Source organism: Rhinolophus ferrumequinum, chromosome 26, assembly GCF_004115265.2.
Source record: "Rhinolophus ferrumequinum isolate MPI-CBG mRhiFer1 chromosome 26, mRhiFer1_v1.p, whole genome shotgun sequence".
Classification (NCBI taxonomy): Eukaryota; Metazoa; Chordata; class Mammalia; order Chiroptera; family Rhinolophidae; genus Rhinolophus; species Rhinolophus ferrumequinum.
In genome coordinates this window covers 10,521,032-10,541,999 of record NC_046309.1, presented here as the reverse complement: position 1 = coordinate 10,541,999, position 20,968 = coordinate 10,521,032, and the positions used below count along the sequence as shown (strand labels likewise).

Below are 20,968 nucleotides of genomic sequence, written 5' to 3'. Positions count from 1 at the left end.
CATATAAGTATGTTTAAGTAGCAAACCATCAATGGTATTGACAGGACCATGGACAGAGCACTCTTTTGTGTTAGGTAGATCCTTTCCTTTTTCCCCCGTGGATGTTGAAATATAGTTGCCTGACTGGTAGCGATCCATCTCATGGTCCAATCATTTAACTCACTGGGTCTGTGATCCACAGTGTGTCATAAGAGGTTTTAAATCCACATACATTTCTTTTGTGGAGGTGGGCAGTCGAGTTACAAACCATTCCTGGTACTTAATATCAAAGCATAAGCCCTGCATTATGCTTAGGTTTAGAAAGTAAAATGTCACAAAAAGGAGATAGCAAATCATATTCACATTTCAAAACCGCAAATCTGTAAACATTTAATTTGTAGAAAAAAAATAAAACCAGATCTTAGTAAGTTCATTTTAAGTCTAGTTGCTTTTTAAGTGTATGATTGGTGATCTATCATTAATTTTCTATATCAGTCATGTTTTATGAGCTTACTGTCTAAATGTGTTTCATGATTTCATTTAGCAAAGGTGGACACTTATATTTAGGTGGGTAATGAATAGGTAACTTTAACAGTTCTTTTCCTTTAAAATGCAGAAAAATATAATACTAAAGTGTTAGTTGTTTCAACTTGATTAATAAATAGGTGATTTCCTCGTCTACCTGGTTCACAGAACATATTCTTCATCCTTACCTTTTGGTATCAGCAAAGAGAAGAAATTTATAGCATATGTACTCGTCCATTTGCTTTACTGTTTCTTCTTAACTAGAGTTGACTCCCTGCTTGCCTTTCAGATTTCATATTTTCCCTTTTCAAAAATGAGAGAGTTGAATTATGTTTCAGGCATTCAGGTATTTAGTGTATAATATGCAGTGCCTGTTTTTTCTTGTATTAATAAGGTACATTTTCAGCTTGGGAATGAAGTTTGGATAGAGACACAAATTTGAGATTCACTAACATTTAGTCCCATTGTTCCTTGTTAGGTAGAGATACATCTATGACTCCGAATTCATTTGTAGCCTTAATAAATCATACTTTAAGGTAATAAGGTAGGTTAGGTCTTGCCGGTTCTTTCAGGAGTCATCTGTTACCTGATTTTAATTGAGGGCACAGGGTTTAAAGCACAGGTTTACCAACTAGCCTGGCATCTTTAGGCTCTTTTTATACATTTATTCATAGAATCCTTATAACCATCTTGCATCAAATTTGTTCTAATAAGCATGAAATATTTAGCACAGTAACTGGAATACAGTAAGTTCTGAATATTGTTACCAAGCTCACGTTCGCTGCTTGCCGCTCATGAGCCAATGATGGAGAGACAAGGGCTGGTGGAAAGAAAAGTAGGTTATTCAAAATGACAGCTTTCCGGGAAGATGGCGGAGTATTGTCTCAAAGACTACCTTCCCTGTTCCTAGAACCACCAGAAGGTTTTATAGGTACATAAGAAAAGACAGAACAAAGGAAAGGGGAAGTTAGGTGATTCCTTGATGTTGATGTCTGGAAAAAAGCCTCCTGGAGTGTGGTTCATTCTGAATTTCAGTTATCCCCACACGATCGTAGGGGTGGTTCGTTCGTCATCTTGCAGCCTGGTTGCTGGTGCCCAGATATGTAAGGGCTGAAACAGTTTCTTTCGAGTCAGTGTTCTGGTGATTAACCAGATTACCGAGGTGTGCATGTAACTTCACAAAAACAGAGTAATTGACTCAGGCAGGAGGGGAAGGAAACAAGGAAAAGAGAGAGGAAAAGGAAAAAATAAACTAGATTGTCAGCTCTTGAAAAATACACTGTCACCCTTACAACATGACAGCCATTATCATCATGATTATCATGTACAGTTGTTTTACAGAAGATGAAATAGAGGATCAGAAAGACTAGAGGTTATAGAGCAATTAATAAAGAGGAATAATTGAGGTCTATATGGCTTTAAAGACCGTGCCGTATCTTTTTAAATCCATGTACACAAGATGTGTCATTATGTAGGATTCAAAAAATAGATTTGCCACTTAGTAGTTCTATGTTCCTGGGCAGACCATGGTGCTCAGTTTCCTGATCTGTGAAATGGGGGATAATACTTAGTGCATCAGAGCTGGGTTGCTGTGAGAGTTACTTGTCCTCAGGCTCCCCTCTAACCCTAGAACAGAGCTCTGACAAAAGCCAGCAGGTCTTTGGGACTGAGCTTTCATTTACACCTAGTCATCTCCATGTGCTCTGAGGCCTTGGAAGTGGTTTGGTGCAGGAAAGAGAGACGGGTTGAAGTTAGTATTCGGAGGGGAGCTGCCGCTTCTTTCCTCCTTCCTTTGTGGAGCCACTGTCCAGAATTTGGTGTTAATTAGTCCCTTGCTCTTTTAAAATAGTTTATCAGCTCTGTAGGCTTTCCTATATAATATTTTATTTGAATTTGACTATTTTTGAACTTTAATAGACTAGAATGTATTCTCCTGGGACTTACTGACTTCACTCAATGTTATACTTTGGGGGACTCGGTCATGTATCTGTAGTTTAAGTGCATTGATTTCCTTGCTGTGTAGTAGTATTTGAATATACCAGCCACATTATTGTGTTGCTACTGTTGATGGGCACTTAGGTTGTCTCCAGTTGTGGGCTTTTATGCACAGTGCTGCTGTGAACATTCTGGAATATGTCCCCTGATGCGGAGGTGTAAGTTTCCCCATGGTGGAATTGTGGATCACGGGATGTGCATTCCTAAGGGAGTTCATTCATTCTTTCACCAAATACTTATTGGCACTGTGATGTGCCAGGTACATTTTTAGGGGCTTTGGAATATTGATGAAGTAAACAAAAATCTCTGCCCTCGCGGAGTTTATATTTTACTTGGGATATGCAGACAATAAATAGTAAACATAAATAAATGAAATAGGAGGATGAAAAGTTCCAGGAGGAAAAGAATTAAAGAAGGATAAAGGTTGTGCAGGGAGGTGGGTGGGAATGCAGGAGTTACGAAAGGTAGCATTTGAAAACAGATTTAAAGAGAGTTATGCACTACTAAAAATTTCAACCTCATTAAATAAATACCAAAAAGAGGCAACGATGGCCATCAAGCACACAATGAATGATTAAAGTGAAAATCTTCCCATTCTCAGGGAATTATTCTTGTTTAGTGAATTGGGTTTTAATCACTCCAGTTTCTGGAACTAGATGCTGATCTTTACTAATTTGTACAGAGGAACTATAAATGTGCTCAGACGTGTCTAATAGAAATGACATTTCCCCACTAACTTTGTGGGTAAAAAGGTATTGTTGAGTTAGCATTTATTTGGGTTTAAATTCATTTAGGTAAAATTCACTACCATACACAAATGAGATTCTTAACTCACGGACTAATATCCTGTCTGTCAAAATGTTGTTATCTATTAAGCCATGATTTTCTAAGACATTTTCGTAAAGTGTAGTAGTACAGAGCCCGCTCTCAGAGTTAGCCCTGGGTTCAAATTACAGCTTCACTATTGGTGGCCTTGGTCAAGTTAACCAGATTTTCTCATTTCCGTTTCTTCAACTATATAAGGATAAAGCAGCACATATAACGAGAGCGCTACATAAATGTTAGTTTATTTGTGTGTTTTTTTTAACTTTTTATTTTAAAATTATAGATTCATGGGATCTATAAGATGCAGAGAGGCCCTGTATACCCAGTTTTTCTCAATGATTACAGTACAGTAGTTTAAAACCAGAAAATTAACCTTAGTACAATAGCGTGTATAGTTCTGTGCCACTCGGTCACGTGTACGTTCAAATAACTATCAGCACAATCAAGATACAGAGCTATTCCATCACTGCCAAAGCTCTGCCTCATGTTACCCCCGGCAGTCATACCTACCATATTCTCTCCCCTCCCCCATCGTTCCTAATTTCAGACAAAGCACTAGTCTGTTTTCCAGCTCCATAATCTTGTCATTTTGAGAATGCTATATAAATGGAATTATTCATAAGTGACTTTTTGAAATGGGCTTTTTCTCATTCAGAATGATACCCGTACGATCCATCCAATTTTTGCATATATTAATATTTGGTTCCCTTCTATTGCTGACTAGTAGTCCATGATATTGCATGTACCATGTTTTATTGAACCATTAAGTTATTTAAGGAGATTTGGGTTTTAAGTTTTAGTTTCTTAGATTTTTAGATTTCTTTTAGATTTTGTTTCTTATGAATAATGCTCACTTAAGATGTTTACGTTCAGATTATTGTGTGTACCTAAGTTTTTTCTCTGGGATGCCCAGGAGTGAGATTACTCATTCATATGATAAATATTATGTTTAGTTTTTTAAAGAAACTGCCGATCTATTTTCTAGAGTGGCTCTACCATTTTACACTCCTGCTGGAAATATATGAGAGATCACTTTCTCCACATTTTTGCCAGCATTTGGTACTGTCCACTGCTTTTTTGTTTTAGCTGTTTTAATAGCTATGTGTTGATATCCTGCCATGATTTTAATTTGCATTTACTCGATGGCTAGTGATGTGGAACATCTTATGTGCTTATTTGCCATGAATATATCATCATCAGTGAAATGGCTCTTCATGTCTTTTGCCCATTTTCTAATTGGGTTTTTGTTTTTTATTGAGTTTTTAGAGTTCTTTATATACCATGTTTCCCCAAAAATAAGACCTAGCCAGACAATCAGCTCTAATGCGCCCTTTGGAGCAAAAATTAATATAAGACTCAGCCTTATTTTACTATAATACCGGGTATAATATAATATAACATCGGGTCTTACATTATACATCTTTTCCACAGGTCATTTGCAAAGCACAGCTTTTTAATTTTAATGAAATAAAATTTATATTTTTCTAATACAGATTGTGTTTTTGATATGTCTAAGGACTCTTTAACAAGTCCTAGGTCCTTAAGATTTTCTTCTGTTTTCTTCTAAGGGTTTTATAATTTTATGTTTTATATTTAAGTCTAATCCACTTTGAGTTAATTTTTATGTAAAATGTGAAATTTAGGTTTTTTGCCTATGACTATATCATCATGAGTTTCTCCAGCACAATTTGTTGAAAATGACTTTCCTTCTACTGAACTGTTTTCACATCTTTGTCAGAAATCAGTTAGGCTTACTTGTGTGGATGTATTTCTGGGTGCTCCGTTCTGTTCCTTTTCTCTATGTGTCTTTTGTCTATCCTGCCAATACCAGTCTGTCTCAATTACTATATCTATATAAGTCCTAAAATTGGAGAGTGATTCTTGAAATTGAAATAGAAAAACTGTTTTTCTTTTTCAAAATTGCTTTACTCTTCTATCTAGTTCCTTTCCTTTTCCATAAATCTTGGAATAATCTTGTCTATATCTACATAAAATCCTGTTTACGATTTTGATAGGAATACATTAGCCTGTTAATCTATTTGGGGAGAATTGACATCTTTACTACAATGAATCTTCCAGTCCATGAACGCAGTCTATCTCTCATCAGCACTTTGTACTTGTCAGCATAAATATGTTTTTGCACCTCTTAAAAATCAGGTTGGCCCAACTTGTGTGGGTTTATTTCGGGCCTGTTCTGTTTCATTCATCTACTCATACTATGTATCTACCTCTTGGTCAACAACACACATTCCTGATTACGATAGCTATATAATAAGACTTAAAATTGGATAGAGCAATTTTGTGATCCTTCTTTTCAATATTGATTTAGCTGTTGTGCATTTGCCTTTCTATATAAATCTTAAAATAACGTCTAAATTTACCAAAAAAATGTTGCTGGGATTATATTAGGAATCGTGTTAAACCTGTAGATCACACTAAGGAGACTTGACATCTTGACTGCTTCGGTTATCCCTATCCACAAACGCTCTGTCTCTCCATTTGTTTAGGTCTTCTTTGATTTCTTTCACCAGCATTTTGTAGTTTTCAGCATATAAGTCCTGTACATGTTTTGTTAGGTTTACACTTAAGTATTTCATTTTGTTTAGAGCCAATTCCCATATACCTGTAGGGCTTTTCAATTTATATCATATTAGGTAAATCATGGTAGTTTGTGCTTTTTGAGGAATTGGTTCATTTCACTTAACATTTATCTGAGTCGTGTTCTTAGTATTGCCCTTTATCCTTTTTGTGTTTCCATGGTCAATAGTGATGCTCCCTTTTTCATTCCTTGTGTTTGGTAAGTTGTGTCTTCTCCTTTGTCTCTTTCAGTCTTGATGGAATGGAGGCTTGTTCATTTTATTGATCTTTTCAAATAACCAGCTTTCTGTTTCATGCACTTTTCAGTTTTTATTTCCATGATTTCTGCTTACATTTATTATTTGCTGCCTCCCTTGATACCTGGAGGGAGAGAGCCTCCTCCTTACTGATGGATGGCATGGAAGTTCAGGCTCCCACCAGGCCTCTCTTGATACCTCCCCTGGCTGGTAGGGGCATGGATGCCTATTTACTGCTCTCCCTGTGTTCTTCATCGACACATCTAAGGATTGGAGACAGAGGCAGGGAGGTTACTGTAGGCAGTGATAATAAACGTCTTTACTGTCTAATAGGCTTCTTCCGATGCCAACACGGCATAGAGGTAGAGGGGTATCTCGTTACTGCGCTGGAGGCGCAAGTTCAGGCTCCTGTCACGTAACCGCAGAGGATCTGCCCCGCCCCCAAGTGCCGCAGAGCCGAACGCGAACGCTTAACGTCGAGGTTTACAGCGAAGAAATTGGAACCGTTTATTTGCAGGGCGCCAAGCGGGGAGAGAATGTGAAGCTCTCCATCGCTTAGCACCCAAATTCCCAGATGGCTTTTAATCAAAGTTTTTTGATGGCAAAGATTGAGGGTTAGGGGGTCGCGCGCGAAACTGGTTAGTTCTTGTGCTAACTTCCGCAGTTTTCACGTCTGGTTAACATAGTTCCTGACGTCATCTTTTCTGGAGCCTTCCTAACTGTAGTCAGGTGATCTAACTGGGATTTTGCAAAACATCTCATGATTGCGCATCAGTGATGTAATCTTTAAAGCAAAAGGCAGAAACTAAACGACTTGTGGCCTTTGTTACTGTTTAAGCTGTCATTGCTGTATGCTTAACTAGCTACATTTTTCTGTTATCTGAAAGTGTACCTTTAAGCATTTTTCCTAGAACTTGCTTTACAAGCAGGCCTCCGGGACATGACTAGCATACTTAATCTTTGACCATAACCTATGTGACAGCCAAAGCAATCGAAACATTTAATTAAAGCCTTTACCTACGACCTATCTACCCTATTTCCCCCAAAATAAGACCTAGCTGGAAAATCAGCTCTAATGCGTCTTTTGGAGCAAAAATTAATATAAGACCCGGTCTTATTTTACTATAAGACCAGGTATAATATAATATAATACCGGGTCTTACATTAACTTTTGCTCCAAAAGACGCATTAGAGCTGATTGTCCGACTAGGTCTTATTTACGGGGAAACAAGGTAGTACCTAAACATGTTTAGTGTTAACCTCCCCACGTGAGCTCCAGTGACACTGCAGGGGGCCTGGTGGGGATCAAAGCCCCTGCTCCCCCCACCAGGCTTCTTTGACACACCCAGGAGGGGCTAGTTCAGCACCTGGTCTGTGCTTGGCCAAGGTGGAATTCTAGGCTTCCCACTGGGCCTTTGCTGGTGGGAGAGGGAACATCGTTTTTTCTGCGGTGTTTGCCTAAAAGTGTTCTATCTTGCTAGGCTGCCCTTTTCCTACTTCTTTGGATAGAGAAGAAGGCTTTTTGTTTGTTTTACACCTGTTAGTGTTTCTGGGATGGTGGCTTCATGAACATCCACTTTGGAATATATAAAATCTCTAGCCAGTCTGCTGCCCTCTCTCCAACTTTTACAGTCTTCTTGTGATTGATTTATATAGAATGTCTATAGAGTTTCTAGCTGTATTTATTTGGAGGAATAGGGAATGTGTTTACGCAGTCTTTTTCTTCTGTGAAATGCATTGTCACATCCTGACAGATTTTAATTACTAATCCTTAGTCAGCATCATGTGTTGGATAGATCTTTCAGTTTGAGGCTTAGCTTCTCACTTTTCTTCATAGTAATCTTTTGACTAGCTGTAGTTTTTAACTACAGTGAAGTTGAATTCATTAATCTTTCCCTTGTGCTCTTTTTTGTTTTCTTGCTTAAGAAGTTCATACCTGCTGTAAGGTTACACAGATATTCTCCTGTATTTCTTTGTGAAAGTTGTAAAGTTCTTAATCTATCCAAAAGAATTATTTTTTGAATTGAATAAAGTAGGGATCTTTATTCCCCTCCCGCTATAGAGAACTATAGTACCATGAAAAATTCATCTGTTTTCCTACTGATTTCTAGTACATTTGTCATATATAAAATGTACATACGAGTATATGTGAGCCTGTTTTTGGTATGTGTCTTCTGTTGCACTTTTGTTTATCCTTACATAAATGTCATACCATCTTAATTACTGTAGTCTTACAGTAAGTCTTGTTATTTGGTAGGCATGTCCTCCAGCTTGTCAAAATTCTATTGAAATTAAAACTACATTGAATCTATAGATTTGTTGGGGGAAACTTGCCATCTTCACTGTCATGAACATGGTTTTTTCATTACTGAGGTTTTGGTTTTTGCTTTTTTTAGTATTTATTTATTAATTTTTTCTTTTTTTTTTACCCCTTCTTCCGCCTCCCCCCCCCCCCACACACACACACACACTCCAGTTCAAACCATTGTTTCTCAGTCTAGTTGAGCTCCCTGGCTTGCTCCCCCCGGGCGGTTGGTCTCTGTCAGCCAATCCTCAACAGCAGCTCGGCCCTGGGGCAGCTCAAGGCAGCGCAGCTCCAGGGAGAGCTGTTGTTCACAATCTTAACTGTAGAGGGCGCTGCATACCGGCCCATGGGGGAATCGAACTTGTGACCTCAGCATTAGGAGTATGGCGCTCCAACCACCTGAGCCAGTGGGGCTGGCCCGGTAATTTTTTTTAAGGTTTCTAAAGATAGCTTGACAATTTTTTCCACATGGCCTTATACATTTTAAAAAATGTATTCTTAAAATATTAATGTATTTTTGTTTCTATTAAATGGATTTTTTTAAATTAAAAATACTTGTTTATAGCTTGTATATACAAATAAAATTGACCTTTAGATTAGATTGTATTCGTTTTTATGCATTGCATTTTACAATAATATATCTGAGAACCTTATTGCAATCTCTTTGGAAAAAATTACAGCCAGAAGTTTATATTAGATTTTTAAAAATGTAATTAAAAATTTAGCTTTTTAACTCATAATTATTTATTGTTTTACTAAGTACTGTGAAAGATGATTCTTCTTTTTTCCCCTAAAGAACATTATTTGCACTTGTTAAAGGGAAGCAAATAGTGTTTCTTAATCTCCCATGGAGATTTTAAACAAATCAAGTATGTCTGTTTTCCACTTTGAGAAATCCTGATTCTATAGGCCCAGAGAGACCCAGAACTCGCTGTTCTTTTAAGAAGCTCCCGTGTGGTTCTGGACATCCCTATTTGAAAACCTCTGGTAGAGAAGTTTCAAAACAATAAAAAGAGTAGCCCACGGGGATATTTATTTGGAGGGGCAACTCGTTTAAAATTATGAGGATTTATTCATTTAATGTACTAGGTGTAGCGTATGTATACACATACGCACATATATAATCCATATATGTACATAAACTGAATTGCTTTGTGTTAACTAACAGCAGGTATGAATTTGAAGAGAGTGAACACTGTAAAAACCTAGTCACAGTTTAGATGAGAGATTTTGGTTTAGTGCTCAGTCTATTTGTATTAAAACTTAAAAGGCGAGCTTATGGATGGAGAGAACTGATTGGTGTTTGCTTGAGGAGGGGGTTGGGATGAATGAAATAGATGAAGAGTGTTGAAAGGTACAAATTTCCAGTTATAAAATGAATAGGTCATGGAAATGTAACATACAGCATAGTGACTATGGTTAATAATAACTGTGTTGCATATTTGAAAGTAGCTAGGAGAGTGGATCTTGGAAGTTCTCACCATAAGAAAAAGATTTTTGTCACTGTGTATGGTGATGGATATTAACTGAACTTATTGTGATTATTTTGCAATATGTAGAGATATCAAGTCAGATTGTACACCTTAAAGTAACATAATGTTATGTCAATTATACCTCAATTTTAAAAAGAACTTATTATAGAATGCAATTTTTGTCTTTTCCAGTTGGAGTCATTCGATGTCCAGTTTGCAGCCAGGAATGTGCAGAGAGACACATCATAGATAATTTTTTTGTGAAAGATACTACTGAGGTTCCCAGCAGTACAGTAGAAAAGTCTAATCAGGTAAGTGTATTAAGTCTTGCATCTTTTGCCTCCTCTTAATGAGGCAGCCTAAAATGTGGGAGGACTCGAAAATAAAAGGTATCAAACATTAGGGTATTTTATCTATGGAATTATGTAATATTTTAAAGGTATGTAGGTATATAAAGAACGAATAATTCATCTTCAGGAATAAAATAGTGCCATATAGAAGCCCTGATTGTACTCCCACCTTCCCTATCCTCTTACAGAAAACCATTATTCTATATTAGACATTATTTTATTTCTTTGTAATTTTACTCTGTTGTGACAATTAGATTTTTTTATTTCAAGCCCTCCTTTTTTCACTTTTTCCTTTTTTAATGATAAACTCTGTAATGGTACGTATGAAAACGTCCATGTCTTTGATCAGTACGGTTTCTGTACTTTAAAAAAGTCCTCTTTTCTACATGGTATTTATTTGAAAGCCCACTTGATAGTATTGTTCAAAGTGTTGCATTTGGAGATCTAGTGGAGCTTTTCTTGGGTCCCTATTTCATAACCCACATGTAGAAGGTTTCTGTTGGCTCCTTAAAAAGTCCCTAGTGGATAAACTCGAGACTCCAATGGAGGTGAGCTATGATTAATTCTACAGTATGTGCTAAGTAGTGTATAAGTCTGCTTTTGGATCATGATTCATTGATTTCTCTAGGCAGTTCCTTTAATTTGGAATAGAAGATCTGTGAAGGAACTGAATCTGATTATGGAAAAACGATTATTAGTCGAAAATGTAAAACTCTAAAAAGTAAGGGTAATATTTAGGACTTTTCAGTTATCACACAGCTCAGTGTCTGTGCTTTTCATTTTCAGCTTTTTTTCTTTCTTGGAACTATAGGAATATAGGGTTCACTTTAAACGAACATAGCCACTGCTAACTAAAATACGTCTTTGTTTCAAAAGTATCCACAGCTCTTCCTAATGTGAACTTTCACCAAAAGCCAAAACAGGGTTTGGTGCAGGGAATAAACTTTCTAATTGTTGTGAAACCAGCACTAAGGAATGGAAACAACATTATTTATGTGAGTTAACTGCAGTGTCAAATACTTAACTCCTCTGAAAGTTCCATTCTCAATACTAGTGATTTTGTTTCTGTCGTCTAGAGTGCCATGTCACTTTGCTTCATATGTGATAATATTTATATTGGACATATTTTCTTAGTCATGTTACACACCAACTGTACTTCATCAGGTGAACCCTAGTAGTACATGGCAATGCTCAATCCAGAAAATTCAGAAGCAAAGCAGCGTAAGTAACAGGGTGGAGTAACGCTATGACATAAAATTATGATAAGAGATGAGAATTAAAGGTATTCAAATCTAAAGGACAAATTTAGGACGCTGCTTTATGCGTCTTTATAGTCAGTTTTCAGTAAGTGTATGTTCATTTAGGCGAGAGGTAGTGAGAGCTGAACGAGCATGATGAGAATGAGGAAAGGACAGGGGGTGTAAGTTACAGTCCACACAGAACTTGATCTACCGGACTGAGTGTGGAAGATGAGAGAGGCCTCACTGGCAGGGGGGTGGCGCCGCCATTTCAGCAGTCCCTTTCAGCAGAAAAGTCTTTTCAGTTACAGTTGTTATGCATATTAGTTTTCGGTGTGCAACATAGTGATTAGACATTTATATAATTGGGCGATCACCCCAATAAGTCCAGCACCCATCTGACACCATAACATATTCAAATACTATTGACTGTATTTCTTTTGCTGTACTTTACATCCCCATGATGATTTTTAAAAATGGCAATTTGTAATTCTTAATCCCTTCACCTTTTTCACCCATCTCTCTCCCATCTCCCATCTGGCAACCATAAATTTGTTCTCTATATCTACGAGTTTGTTTCTATCATTGTGGTTTCAATTTACACTTCCCTGCTGATTAGTGATGTTGAGCATCTTTTCACATGTCTGTCGGCCGTCTGTATGTCCTCTTTGGAGAAATGTCTGTTGAGGTCCTCTGCCCATTTTTAAAATCAGATCGTTTGGGGGGTTTTGTTGTTGTTGTTGTTCTTGTATTAGTTCCTTATGTATTTTGGATACTAACCCCTTACCAGATGTATCATTGGTGACTGTCTTTTTTAAAAAAATTTTTTGGGGTGACCATGGTTAATAAAATTACATACGTTTCAAGTGTACAATTCTACAATTCATCATCTACCGGGGGTGCCAAAAATATGTATACACATGACTTGTTATTCATCTTTTGTTATCAGTATATATTATTATAATTTTAATGTCGTTTTTCCCTTTCTTAAAATGTGTATACATTTTTTGGCACCCTCTGTATATAACACATTGTGTGATCACTACCAAGAATCAGTTCTCCTACCATCACCATATATTTGACCCCCTTTACCCTCTTCTACCCGCCTCCCTCCCCCATTGCCCTCTGGTAACCACTAAACTTGGTGTCCGTGTCTGTGAGTGACTATCTTCCATTCAGTAGGTTGTCTTTTTGTTTCGTTGGTGATTTCCTTCTCTGTACAGAAATGTTTTAGTTTGATATAGTCCCAGTTGTTTATTTTTTCCTTTTGTTTCTCTTGTCTGAACAGACCTACACCACAAAATATTATTAAGAGCAATGTCAAAGAGTTTACTGCCTGTATTTTCTTCTAGAAGTTTCATGGTTTGGGGTCTTTAATCCATTTTGAGTTCATTCTTGTATATGGTATAAGAAAATGGTCCAGTTTTATTCTTTTGCATGTATTGGTCCAGTTTTCCCAACATCATTTATCGAACAGACTGTCTTATCCCATTGCATAGTCTTGCCTCCTTCATCATAGATTAATTGACCATATAGGTGTGCATTTATTTCTGGGCTGTCTATTCCTTTCCATTGATCTGTGTGTCTGTTTTTAGACCAGCACCATGCTGTTTTGATTACTGTAGCCTTGTAATGTAGTTTGAAATTAGGTAGCATGGTACTTCTTTATTCTTTCTCAAGATTGCTTTGGGAACAAAGGCAAAAGTTTGGAATTATTAGAAGGTAGAGGAAAAGGCTTATAGAATGTCAGTTCAAACACCTGAAGAGAAGGTGCTGCTTGTCTTGTGCTGATCTCTGAGCCTTTGGCCTTGGGATCCCAGATCTGGAAGGAGCAGGAGTAGGCCTGTGGTGTTGGTATTTCTAAAGCTGGTTTTACAAGTATTGGGAAAACTGCAATCTAGAGCTAACTGTTGCTGTGGGAAGGAACTGCTGCGGCAGGGGTGAAGCAGCATTGGTTGATATGATGGTCACAGAAATCGCTAGCAAATAAGAAGCCAACTAAGATGATCAAGTTAGTCCCTTTTTACTCCAGCATTGTATACTCTCTGCAGCACCACCTGTAGAAGAAATCTAATGTGAAACCAGCTCGTAAAGCATAAAGACGACTTGCAGAATAAGGATGTAGAATAGAGCTGGTGCTAAAAGTAGAAATTATAGAGTTATTTCTGTCAAAACAGGAAGCAAGAAAGACTACAGGACTATGTGTATACACCGGAGATATTCAATCAAATCATCATGTTTTAAAGTTACTTGAAACAAATAATTCTCTGTATGGTTAAGCCACCCACTTGATAGGTAGGTTCATTTGTTTCATTATGCTTTTGAAGTTTAGGGATTTAAGGTTTTAAATTTAAATTTGTATTATATAAATACATATAAACCATTTGTATAGTTGTAAAGAAGAATTTATGACACAGTGTATTCAGAGAACTCAGACCTCTGTCCTCATCTCATCTACCCATCTACCTTATTTCTTCTCTACCTTATGGGTAACCATTTAATTTCTTTAATGGTTTAGCCTTTCATTTTTAATATTATTTAATATATAATTTTAAGTAATTTAAAAAATATATGCAGTAGCATGATATACTTTTCCACTTTGCTTTTTAAATTTTACTTTATATAGTACTGGAGATCCCTCCCTAGCAGTATATAGAGAGATCCCTCATCCCTTTTGGAAGCATAGTGTGGAGATTCTATTTTAGGGGACATCTGTATAGAGGCGACAGTTGGAGGTAAGGGAGTGGATGAGACCAATCACCAGGCCTAAGAAAAATCCACAGAATCAAAGGGAAAAGAATAGTGGTGAGATCCAGAGGGTCATTCAGGGAAGTAAGAGGATCTGGAGCAGTCAGGGAATCCAAATGATTTCTAGGAGGCAGGAGATGATGTTAGAGAGGTTGAAGATAAGAGCTGGGCAGAGGCAGGTTTTGGTTTATGGAAATGTTATCCAGGTATTTGGAATTTGGCTAATGTAAACCACTGACTGAGGGAAATTTTTTTCACCAACCACAAATGATATAGAGCTGCTTATATGTTGCGTAACATGAGCATCCGTCCTCAGAGAACACTATCTACACAGTTATACAAGCTAGAAACAGAGCAGCTATCTTCCCCTCCGTATCCAGTGCATTCTCTACACCAGTCAGTTTCACTTCCTCAGTCTTCCTCATTCATGTCTACTTCTACCCAGTCTCCCCAAACCACTGAAAAAGCCGCCTCCTTGACTCTATGCAGAAACACTTGCCCCTTTTCTAATCTGTTCTCTATGTTGTAGTAACAGTGATTTTAAAAATACAAATCACTTATTAAAATCTTTTAGGAGACTTCTTTAGACAGAGACCAAAGCGTCCTGTGCTCTGAATGCTCTGGCTCCTGCCTGCCTCGCACCAGCCTCTTGCCAGTCTTTGCCCTTGGTCTCCACTGCAGTCGTACTGGCTTTCTGTCGGTTCTTTGATCCTGTCCTGCTCTTCTTGTCGGACGCTTTTGTACACGCTGTTCTCTCTGCCTAAAAGGCTTTTCATCAGTAATTGGTGACTCAAGTTTCATATCTTAGTGCTAATATGATCTCCTTAGAGAAAGCCTTGCCTGGGTAATCTCTCACTTTCCCCAACCCTCTGACCCCACTAACATGGGATCAGTTTCCTCCAGCAAATGTTCTTAACAGCTTCTCATACTTTTCCTTTATGCACTTCTCAGTTTGTAGTTTTGTATTAGTGTGATTATTCCAACAATGTCTGTCTGCCTCACATGTAATCTTCACAACTACTCAGTGAAATACATGTTGTTGCCCTCATTTTAAAGATAAGCGTTTTAAGTAACCTGCCCAAGACTACTTAGCTAGTAAGTGGGGGAACTTGAATTTGAACCCATGCTCCATCTATGGGACGAGGTATCAAAGGGGTGGGACTGTTCGCTTTTCCTGTTTGTTGTGTCCTCAACATTTACATCACGCCTGTAATTTTGGCTCCGTTGAACTAAGGACAATGTCCTTATATTTCCATTTCATATGTTTATGATTTAAAACATAATGTCAGTTTCAATTTACAAACAGTGCTAAGAAGATAACTGACAAAGTCCAGTAGGGTTGGCGTATCATTTATGTATGACTATGATATGACCACCTTTCAGTTTTGATCAAAAACTGATGTAATGTGTTTGTTTTTTTATTAGGTGTGTACAAGCTGTGAAGACAATGCAGAAGCTAATGGGTTTTGTGTAGAGTGTGTTGAATGGCTCTGCAAGACGTGCATCCGAGCTCATCAAAGGGTGAAGTTCACAAAAGACCACACTGTGAGACAGAAAGAGGAAGTATCTCCAGGTGATGAATTAGTTCTTTTACTCTCTTTTTTCCTCCATCCCTCCCACCATCTTTTCTTCCTTCGTACACTGACATGTTTTGGTGCTCTTGTAAGTATTAAGTATACTCTTGGTTTTTTTAAAATAAGGAGGTCTACATTGTAGTTGAAATTTGAGTTAATAAATATTTGTAAGTATGAATAGATGTATTAATAGAATCTTTCTGCCTTATAGTCATACTCCCAACCTGCTTTTCCTATAAATGCTTTAATTTGGTGTGAATGTACAGCAAATGAAAACATAAAAGTTGCTTTTTAAACTTATTTTCTCTCATATCTCTTCTTATAGTTCTAAGATGACAAGGGATGGGCTTAAAAAAAGTTTTGCAACTCTTTTCCTCCGATATTCTTGTAGTAAACCTGTTTTGTGATATTTAATACATAGATAACCAGATAAGCTTTGCTTTTTATGTAGTTATGGTTTCAGGGTTCTTATTTTGTTGCTGATAATGTAAAGTTCACTAATACTTTTTCTGTTATAGTAAAGTGTATGTAACTTAAGATTTGCCATTTTTAACCATTTTTAAGTGTACAATTCAGTGACATTACTTGCATTCACAGTGTTATGCAGCCATTACCACTGTCTATTTACAAAACGTTTCTATCACCCCAAAAGGAAACTGTGTACCTATTAAGTAATAACTGCCCCTTCCCCTCTAACGCCAGCTCCTGCTAATCTGTAATCTACTTTTCTGTCTGTGAATTTGCTTATTCTAGATACTTCATTCAAGTGGAATCATATAGTAGTTGTCCTTTGATATCTGGCTTATTTCATTTATCACAATATTGTCAGGGTTCATCCATGTTGTAGCATTTATCAAAATTTCATTCATTTTTATGCCTCCTTAATATATTTTTGTTTAAAAATTGTTTTACTGCTTTTTATTCATTGAGTCAACCAGTGTTTGTATGCCTGTTCTACTTTGCAGGAACTTTGCTAGGTACTAGAGATGAAAAGGTACCTAGTGACAGACACTTCCTACCCTTAGAAGTTAATTAGTATTGTGAAGACTATGAACAAATTAGCAAATATAGTTTAGCCTCATAAGTTCTATGGGAGCATATGAAAGGCATACCAAACTCAGATTTGGGGATTTAGTTTGGAGGACAGATGATGATGAGACTTAGTACTAGAAGAATGTGAGTCAGGATCTAAATTCTTCGATAAATAAAGGAAGTCTATAAATGGGTGATATGATCTCCTAATTATCTAAATCAAAAGCTCTGTAAATAATGATTCCTATACAGCAAGTACAAACTAGGATGTCCCAAGCCAACTAAGGCTATATGGTCACCCTATCAACCACGATGCCCAGTTGACATGAACATTAAGGAGAAGGGTGCAGGGAGTTATGAGCATATTCCGATTACTAATATTGAACCATCCTTGCATTGCTGGAATCCTTGCAAGACATTTGGTCCTGTCCAAAAACATCCACTGGAAAATTTGATCCACACCAACGATTCTTTTTTTTCTTTCTTTCTTTTTTAAAAAAAACTTTTTGTTTTTTTTAAGTGTGTTTTTCCAGGACCTGACTCCAAATCAAGTAGTTGTTTCCATCTAGTTGTGGATGGCGCAGCTCACAGTGGCCCATGTGGGGATCAAACCAACAATCTTGTTGTTAAGAGCACTGCGCTGTAACCAACTGACATAACCAGCCGCCCCCCACACCAGAGATTCTTGAAATTTGGTCCTGTCAGAAATGTCCATGAGCATGTTTGGTCTATGCCAAATGATACTTGGTCCTGTCAAAAACATCCACGCTTAGAAAACGTTCCTGGGGTCACATAACCTATAATGTTTATTTATACTTGCAGTTTGCAATATTAATACATAAAAAACATTATCATGTTTTATTGGTCCAATAGTTGTGTCATGGCTGTATTGCCAATAATAACCCTTCTTGTTTCGGTTGCCTAGCTGGTAATGGCAGATATCAGGGACCAAATATCATGGACATTTTGGCATGGACCAAATGTTTCCATGGATGTTTTGCACAGAACCAAATACCAAGGACCTTGCAGCATGGATCAAGTGTCTCAGTGGACATTCTGGACAGGACCAAATAAATGTCTGCTAATTGCTGGAATTAATTCCACTTGGTCTTGATGTGTTGTGCTTTTAGTTTTCTTTTAAACATTGCTAATTTTCTGTATCTGGTTATTTCTCTTTTTACATTCTGAATTTTATATACTTTTACGTTTTTGTTTTTTTAATCTGACTAGGTAGTAGGTTGTCTTTCTGTGTTTATCCACAGACACAGCTCTTAAATTTATCTGTCTGTTATATATTTTTTTTAAGTTCACTAATATTATCTTTAATTCCTCTCAGCTTAAGTTAGTTTTAAAGTTTTGTTATTAATTTCTTTGTGATAAGTACTTGAAATACATGTTCACTTTTAGAATTACAAGTGCTTTTAAAAGTTGATTTATTATTTGCCACTTCGATTTCTGCTATTTTGTAGATATTCTGCATTTATGGTTACCAAGTAGTTGGGGATTTATGAATTTTTGTGTTTGTTATTTTCTATTTTGGTAGATTATAAGGAATGATATGGAAAGAGGGCCATGATGTATAGTAGATGCAAAACGGAAGTTGCTGGTCAATGTGATTATTATGAACCCAAGAATTCATCAAAAGAAAAATAGAAATTTCCCAGTGCTTGGGTTTTGTTTGTTTCTGGTTTCAACTTTATAGTTTTATTATAATATGTTTAGCAAATGTGAGTCCATTCATTCTACTTCCTGGCACACATTTAAATATTTTGTAAATATGGATAATATATGAAAATTCAGATAAATAAAAAATTTACATTAGAAACAAAAACCATAAAAGCTTACTATATGAGGAAAAAAGTAAACATTTTTATAACTAGAAATGGGAAAGCCTTTTTAGAAGCATTTCTCAAAAACTGAAGCAATAAAAAAATAAAAACAGATAAATTTTTCTATTAAAAATTCTAATGATGGGCTTGGAAAAATACCATAAACTAGATCTTTGGCAGGTAAGTTATTAAATATGTTTACAAATTGATAAAGACAACTGGACAGAAAAGTAATAGAGGTTATGAACAGACAATTCTTAAAAGAAATGCAAATGGTTGATGAATATGTTAAATTGTTTGATCTCAATTACTAAAGAAATGCATCCAAAGGTAGTGAAATCTCCACCCCCCTTCTGGCTTATCAAAATGGCGAAAATTAAAAATATTGAGAAAACCCCATTAGTAAGGTAATAACCACTGTACATTGGTAGGAGTACAAATTGGTACCATTTTTTGGAGGATCATTTACTTACTTATGGGTATATAAATTACCCTCTGACCCAACAATTCTAGGAATTTGTCGTACAGAAACATTCAATAATTCATACATTTCATGTTTATTTCAGCATTATCATATTGAAAAGTGAGAAACATTCAAATGTCCACTGGCAGGTGGTATATCGATTTGATGGAATATTATAGAGTTAAGAAATAAGTGGATATATTTACTAACACAGAAAGGTATCTAAGATAGAGTTAAGTGGGCAAAAAAAGGGGGCAAAAAAAGGTTAAGTTAAAAAAAAAAACTTACAAGACAGTATGTATATTACTACCTTTTTAAAGTTTTATAAAAAAAAAAGTATACCCACTGGTATATGTAGTTAAACACAGAAAAACAGAGGAACAAACAGCAGATTATTAATAATGATTATCTCAGTACGTGGGATTATTTCTGAAATGTTTACCTTTAATTATTAGTGAGATAACTGGTGTTTACTGTTTAATCAGTCGATGTATTTATTTGTATTCTATTTAACATTTATTTAACATTATAACATAAGCATTGCCCAGTTTCTTCCCTATTCTGGATGACTATTCAAAAGTTATACAGATGACTACAATATAGTAGTGAAAATTTTATGATTATTGCTATGTTAATGGCTATCCTCTGTTAGGATATTTGCAAAAGTGGGGAAATCGTTTTTTTTTTACCACACCTTTTACACATTTTTATTAGATTTTCTGAATTGTATTAAAAAATTTCCTCCCATATTTGGACTAGAAAACATCTAATTGGTTCACACTCACTTATCTGGGCTTTTTTCTTGAGACTTTTTAATTCCATAAAGCATCTTTTTAACTGCACGTTTTCTTTCTCTTGAATTAATTTGAATTTATATATTGAAAAGTGAAAAGCTCATTTATATTTTCCTTCTGAAATCCTGAAAATACTTAATATTTTGATATCTGTAAAACCTAGTGAAGTGATGTTGGTGAAACTCTAACACTTTTATATCCCAATGGATTTGAATTTAAATAAATAACCTAATAATTATTTACTATTCAATTATGTTAATTTTCTTCTTTGTGCCTCCCATTGTTTCTACAGAGGCAGTTGGTGTGACCAGTCAACGACCAGTGTTTTGTCCTATTCATAAGAAGGAGCAGCTAAAGCTTTACTGTGAAACATGTGACAAATTGACATGTCGGGACTGCCAGTTATTAGAACATAAAGAGCATAGGTACCACTGTCTTTCATTATATGCATAGATTTGTAATACAGCTTTATGAAGACTGGAGGACTGCTGGCACCCAGCCAAATGGCAGTCTGCAGATAATGTTTTGTTTGGCCAGCAGTGTGTTGGCCTAGTTAGGAATTTTTCAACTTTGGCATTATTGACATTTGAGCCAGACAGTTATTTGTTGTGGAGGTCTGCCGGAGCATCGTATGGTGCTAACTGCACCTTTGACCTCTGTTCACTAGGTTCCAATCGTATCCTCCCAGTTGTCACAACCAAAAATGTCTTCAGATATGGCCAAATGCCTTAGGGAGCAAAATCACCCTGAATTGAGAACCTCACACTCCTACACACTGTTTTGAAATATGTGGAATTAGTTGCCAGTGTTGTAAAAGGAGATTTTACATTTAAAAACAAAACAAAATGCAAAACTAGAGTTTTGGTACTTTGAGAAGAATGGAAGCTTATTGTAGCCCTGAACCCCATGTACTTTCATGTCACCATTTGACTGGAATTGACTTCAGTGCTCTTTAGAACGAGACATGCCTTTTCCGAGGCATCATAGTTCCCACCTAAAGCCTAC

At 36.4% G+C, this 20,968-nt stretch overlaps 1 protein-coding gene across 2 annotated transcripts in view; it reads left to right on the top strand.

Annotated features, from left to right (window-relative positions):
* The window catches only part of TRIM24 (tripartite motif containing 24), an 84,968-nt gene that overhangs the window by 29,362 nt on the left and 34,638 nt on the right, over nucleotides 1–20,968 (top strand). For both annotated transcript variants that reach the window (XM_033098967.1, XM_033098966.1), the window contains exons 2-4: nucleotides 10,128–10,246; nucleotides 15,697–15,844; nucleotides 20,256–20,388. In XM_033098967.1, the coding sequence (XP_032954858.1) occupies nucleotides 10,128–10,246; nucleotides 15,697–15,844; nucleotides 20,256–20,388 (400 nt within the window). The remainder of the gene's footprint in view (nucleotides 1–10,127; nucleotides 10,247–15,696; nucleotides 15,845–20,255; nucleotides 20,389–20,968) is intronic.